The sequence below is a fragment of the Cupressus sempervirens genome, chromosome 9, assembly GCF_028749045.1.
Source record: "Cupressus sempervirens isolate cs-2001-9-10 chromosome 9, ASM2874904v1, whole genome shotgun sequence".
Lineage (NCBI taxonomy): Eukaryota > Viridiplantae > Streptophyta > Pinopsida > Cupressales > Cupressaceae > Cupressus > Cupressus sempervirens.
Window position 1 is genome coordinate 607,878,407 of NC_143126.1, and position 6,801 is coordinate 607,885,207.

General features: G+C 34.6%; 1 protein-coding gene across 1 annotated transcript in view; it reads left to right on the forward strand.

The window, feature by feature from the left end:
* Positions 1–1,798, forward strand: part of LOC149540151 (cytochrome P450 750A1-like) — a 1,848-nt gene extending 50 nt beyond the window's left edge. The window contains exons 1-2 of the mRNA XM_089801326.1: positions 1–906; positions 1,068–1,798. The exon at positions 1–906 is cut by the window's left edge and continues 50 nt beyond it. Of these exons, the coding sequence (XP_089657452.1) occupies positions 1–906; positions 1,068–1,679 (1,518 nt within the window). The 3' untranslated portion in view covers positions 1,680–1,798. The remainder of the gene's footprint in view (positions 907–1,067) is intronic.
* Positions 1,799–6,801: the final 5,003 nt, after the last annotated feature.

Sequence of the window (6,801 nt, forward strand, 5' to 3'; positions counted from 1 at the left end):
CTTATTTCCTCTTCACCACAGTTAGGTTTTTTAATCATCTTCTTCTGGATAATATACATATTTGTCACAAGAAAGATTCGCAAGAGCGAGAAGGGAGTCTTGGGATTGCCACCAGGGCCACGGCCATGGCCACTGGTTGGCAATCTCCATCTCCTTGGAAGCCTTCCTCACCAGTCACTTGCTGATCTCGCAAAAAAGTACGGACCCATCATGTTCCTCCGGTTAGGCTCTGTACCCACAGTTGTGGCCTCTTCTCCTGCCATGGCCAAAGAGTTTCTTAAGACCCACGATGTGATATTTGCGAACAGGCCACCTTCATCAGCCGGCAAGTACATGGCTTACGAGCACAGAGACGTAGCGCTAGCCCCCTTTGGAGATTACTGGCGGCAGATGAGAAAGCTCTGCACAATTGAATTGCTTACGGCGAAGAGAACCGGATCATTCAGTTGGGTGAGAGAGGAAGAGGCCTCCGCCATGGTTAAATCCCTCGGGGAGGAAAGCAAGAATGGCACGCGCTCGGTTAACCTGAGGAAACACATCTATTCCGCCTTACTCAACATAGTTTGTAGGATGTTTGCAGGGAGAAGTTACTCGGACCATCAACTGAGCGGGGGGCAGCAGTTTTCAGAGATGGTGAGTGAGATTATGCATCTCGCGGGAGTAGTTGTTCTTGGAGACTTCATTCCATCTCTGGCCTTTCTCGATTGGGGAGGCTACCGCCGCCGTATGGAGACCATTCATAAAGTATTCGATGAGTTTGCTGAGAATCTCATCGATGAGCACGTTGAGCGAAGAAGGGTGAAAAAGTCTGAAGAAGCAGACATTGTGGACGTGATGTTGGACATGGCGGAGAACGAAAGTCATGAGATGCAAATCTCTAGGGTTCACGTCAAAGCAATCATCTCGGTCAGTATAGTTTAAATATCATCATGGACGAATGCACCACAAACTACTTTTAAAAGTTAAATGTTGTTTTCATGTTGTAAACCTATGGAATTATACTTCATCGAGCAATTATCAAATTTATGCTTAGGTCTCACTACCCATGGAGTTGAATTCTTTCGCAGGATATGTTAATGGCTGGAGTAGAAACATCTTCCGCAACTGTAGAATGGGCAATGACTGAGCTGCTGAGAAACCCTAAAGCTATGGCAATGGCACAACAAGAGATTGAGTCAGAGGTTGGGAGAGATCGCATTGTAAGGGAGAGTGATCTTGTAAACTTTGAGTACTTGCGATGTGTGGTGAAGGAAACACTTCGCTTACATCCAGCAGGGCCATTGCTTGTACCACACGAGTCCACTGAGGGTTGTAATGTTGGAGGATATTACATTCCACCAAAAACAAGGCTGTTTGTGAACATTTGGGGAATTGGAAGGGATGAAAGTGTTTGGGAGGATGCTTTAGAATTCAAACCTGAGAGATTTATTGGGTCGGGCATAGATTTGAAAGGCCAACACTTTGAATTGTTGTCTTTCGGAACAGGGAGGAGGGGATGCCCAGGGATGTACATGGGGCTCTCTGCTGTTTACTTGTCTGTGGCTCAGCTCATACATTGCTTTGATTGGAGTGTGGAGGGTGATTTGGATAGGGATGAAGTGTTTGGATTGAGCCTACCAAGGAAGTTTCCTATCGTTGCTCTTCCTTCCTCGAGGCTGACCACCTACGAGGCACCATAATAGTTGCTAAACTAACTACCAACATCGACCTATAGTCATCAAGACATTGTAGTCGCATGTTTATGTCCATAGTTGTCGTTTGTTTAGACAATAAAAGTAGGGAGTGAATATTTAAATTATATCACTTTTGTATGTTTGTTTATGTCGATAGTTGTTTGTTTAGACAATAAAAGTAGGGAATGAATATTTAAATTATATCACTTTTGTATGTTTGTGGATGTTTCTTCAATAAAACTTTAAAATATAAATCCTTTAAACGAAAAAGCAACAAATGTCATAGTGCCGAGTACGTGACATAATATAGTGATTTAGGTCAAGAAGAGATGCATTGGATGAAGAGCTCATATATAGTAATTACTATTGAGAAGAGCATTTAACAATTGTTATTTAAAGATTTAAAAATATATAAAATATTTGTGTTTCGAAATTAATCTAGCATGATAATTAGTATAAGTATCAATAGATTCAATTAGAGAAAAGAATTGTTTCAAACTATAAAATTTCTTTTCTAAAAATGAAAATGCTTATAAATGAAAGTTATTGATAGATTTTATCTATGCATAACAAATGTCTAAGTTTCATCATTGATGCAAGGGAAGTAATTTCAGAAACAAACTTATTAAAAGGTGACATTTCAATTCACTATGATGTAGATAATAGTGGCCATGACACTCAGTTCTTATTATTAAATTTGAAACTTGATTATCTTTTAGAGTTGCTACCATCTCAACACAAAGATGTTGAAGTTGACCTTGAGATGACTTTCACCCTACACATTTTTAAGTCTTCTGTAAGTGAATCCTCTAAGATCTAGCATTTATGCCCAATTTTTTTCTATAGAACATTAGAGGTTTTTAATTTCTCTCCTACCCATTTTTCCCTTTGTGTTCTAGCCATTTTTCTTTTCCTTTCTTGTTGAACATTAGGGGCTCATTGTATGTGGATTTTTTGGGGCTTAATCTCCTGCTATCATCCTTAGATGTCAACTCTCTCTTATTTTTTGGCTAGGAGGATTTTGAGAAATGTTTTTCTTTTTCTATTTGTGGGAAACAATTTTTATGTTTGTCAAATATCATGTATTGTGTTGGGTTTTTAGAGGGGCGATTGTTGCAAAAGTAGTGAAGGTTATAGATCTAGAGGTTCTAGATATATTGAAGAAATTTTAAGGTTATGGAAAAGGTAATATTTGAAAATTTTTTCTTATGTTCTTACATTCACCTAAGTGGCAAGAGCCTCTTTGTTTCTTAGATCTACTATGTTAGAGGAGACAAATCTTGTGGGTGCGCAAGGAGGAGCTTTTTATTATGGTCTTTTGGTCTTCTCAATGGAGAATGATGTCTAATATAATTTGGATGATAAGGGTGTTGAAGTAGAGCCTTTTGAAGATGAACAATATCTAGATGATGTTGAGGTTGATGTAGTGGTATCATTGGTGGTTGCAATGACCTTTTCTCTCCCATTATGTGTGGCTTCCATATATTGGTTGTGGGTCTTCTCTATGTTGGTATCTTTTTTATTTTTCACATGATCACTAGTTTGATATGGTCCTTTATACAAATCTTTTTTGAGTGGATAGAGTCTTGTCCTATTCCATTCAACTATTTTTTATTGTTTCTCTATTGGTGTAGTGCATCATTATGGTTGAGGTGGTTCTCATTTGGCTCGCATTGCTAGATCTCATTTGGTTAGGGTATATATTTTGAGGCTTTTGTTGTTCTCAAGTTTTTTGGGTACAAGTTGTTTGTGATAATGGCTTCTAATTATTTTTTTTGAGAATTTTGTGGTGCCTTCCTTTGTTTTTATGATTTATTTCTCTTTATCTTTCTATCCAAGGGGTTCTTTTGGTTTGAGTGAGATTTTTTATTATGTTTGATTTGAGAGGTTCTTGTTGGATTCCATTTCTATTGATCAAATTTTGTCCCTTTTTTCTATTTTCTTGAATACTCTTAATGGTTTTTGTGGTTTATTTTTCCCTATGGAGTTGGAGTTATATTGATAGGTATGGAAGAGAAATTATGTTTATTGTAGGCATTCCCCTCTATTGTCTTTCCTATAAAGGTTAGTACTATTTTCTATTTAGGTAGAGTGCAACTATGCTAGTGAAGATTGGGTTTTTATTATGAGGTTGGAGCACATGTCTCCTTTTTTTCATGACCCTAGATTCTTTCTTAGTGATGGTTTATTCTTGAAAAGGAATTAGCTAGTTTTTTCCTTGTTCCTTATTAATAAGAATATCTATTTGTAGTGGATTTATGTGTAAACTTTATGAGGACACATTCCAATAGATAGTCTCTTTTGGTGACATTGCTAACAAAAAACCTATTAAGGTGGTCCATGATACTTTTATTTTAAGGATTTATACTTGTCCCATATTTCTAAATGTGTTTCAAAACCATTTAGGGTGTTTTGAGATTGCTCATCTGCTATTTTTTTTAATATCATTATGGAATGGCTATGTGACTCTATTATCATAAGGTTTCTAGGGGCCTCTAGTTATATAATATCTTATTATTTTTTTATGGAGAGCCTTTATTCAAGGTATTCCCTAATATATAATGTTGCAAAATTCCTTTAGAAAAAACATTATTTTTTGAATATTCTATTGGTTTCTTTGGCTCCTATTCAAAGGTGATTTTCAAGATGATGGTTTAGAGTTCCTTCCTAAACTCCCTTATCCTCCTCATATAGTGGATGTTTTTGCAAAAAAGTCTCTTTCAAGAAGGGTTCTCTTTTTCTACTGGTATCAACTCTTATGAGTTCATTCTTCTTCTCTAACTATTTAGAAGGATTCTAAGGATTTTAAGGATTTAAGCCTTTTATTTCCTTCTCATCAAAATTAGAGTATTTTTACTCAAAAAAAAAACTCTATAATCTTTTATTGAACTAAACAAAATACAATGGATGCAATATATATATTAGAATTCATTTCATTGGATAAAAATAGTAGTACTTTAAGATCAATATACTCTAGAAAACTTTACTCTTTCAACCTTTTTGATTAAGAAGTAAGGGACAGGGCCTTGAACATAAGAAGAGACAATAAACACCCAACATCCAACACAAAGAAAGGCCATTATAGCCAATCAAAGATCTAGTACAACACTGACCATTATGGCCCAAAGAATAACCTTCAAGGCAAACAATTAAAAAACCTTCATTATTTAGAGTAGTAGAAATATTACTAACACCATTTATAAAAATATTGAGTCAGTCTAACATAGTACAAGTGATATTAGTATTTAAATTACTTAAAACAAAAACTTAAGAGTGCATCCCAAACTAAAAAAGTGATTAACAGTCCCAAGTATTTGAAGTTTTTCTTTATTTGGTCTTGAGTTATCTATTTATATTTTTATTTAGAAGGATTCTACTAATGTTCAAGGCCTCTTTCTAGAAAATAGATGTTTTTGGTTACTATGGTTGGAAGGTTTTCGACTATTCCAACATTTGGATGGAGATCATGTCTTCTTTTGACATATGCTTTAAGGGATTCCATTGGTTTGATCTAATGGTTCAAGGAGCCATGTATTCGCTCTATTATTTTTTGGGGATTCTTAAAACCCCATTGATTTGTATTTTTTAGAGCTAGTTTATATGTCGTGCCAACCCTATGTGCTACATTTTCCTAGGAAGTCAGTTCCTATTTTTGCAATCTCTCTTTTGGGTGCAGTTTATTTGTCTATCTTCGGCTAGTAGACTTTTCTCTATAATAGTTGTGATAAAGTTTCATTTTAATGACGTTCTAGATGCCTAGGAAAGTTTACTTGTATGGGGTTTTGGGTCCCCTCAAAATATTTTTTTTCTGAAAAAAAGTAAAGATATTAACAACAAAGTTGAACAAAGTCCACGCCAATTTTTTTAAAAGTTATTAACAACGAAGTTAAACAAATTCCATGAGAACTAAAGGAAAAACATGAAAGCATTAGGGATAGAATTAAAATAGTGATATATCGATGTAATTAGAGGTAATTGCTATTTTTGCAAGTGAGAAAACATGTGTTGATTATGAAGCATGTGTATATGATGCAGGTGGGAAATTACCTAGATAGATGATTTGATGAGGTGCAAACATCAATATATTATAATTATAAAGGAGTGAAAACTATAATCTATGTTGAATATACTATCATCCTATCGGCAGTGAGCCTCATTCTATCAAAATTGAGCCTTATCAAGTATTTTTGGAGCATGATCATATAGGTAGTTAAGCCTACCAACTAAACCATTTCATATTCTAGTGATCATTTTAGAGAGTTAGCATTGTTATACAAAATAAAATTATCTAGTCTCAACTTAATCAATGTTTTTCATTTCATGAGAATTATCTTCTCTATTTTTTTTGCATAATAGATTTTCCATGTAAATATTGGTGTTGATTGTGTTAGTGTTTTTGTACTTTCACCATTATGTTTACATTGGTGATCTACAATGATATAACCTACATATCTTAAGCGGTGGTTGTTGATTGTTAAGTATTAACCGATATATCCAAACTCTTTATAAGTGTGTGGGAATAACTGATTCACCCCCAGTCCCCCTTAGTTATTCAACCTGTTCAACAATTAGTTTTAGAGTTTGGTCCATTGGTAACAAAACTTAACTGCTTAAGGGAGATCTTGGAAGGTTTTAGAAATTAAAGGAGGATACTTATCATATGAATATAAGAAATCTATAATGAGAGACATAAAAAGTGCCAAATCAAAAAATGGAGAACTTGGAATAAATTTGATTGATGATAATGAACATATTACAAAACTTAGAGGTAAAATTAAGAAATTTAAGGCAAGATGCAAGGAAGTGAATCTAGATCTAAAGGGATCTAAAGAAATAATTACATGGATCAGTACAAGAAATTGGGTCTCACTTTTTGCCAAAAAGTGGAAGTATTTTCCTGTTTTTGAAATATATTGTCAATTAATGCAAAAGTTTGTGGCATTTAGAGATTAAATATAAAAAAACTTCAAAAATAAAAATTGCAATGCCTGGAATCTCCTTTATGAATATGTAATTTATTTGTACACGCATATAATATATTTATTTTGGTATGGATCTTTAAAAACTACTTTTTCAAAATGCTTGTTTCAGGACCATACCACACTCGTGTACGGACACCATAATTTGA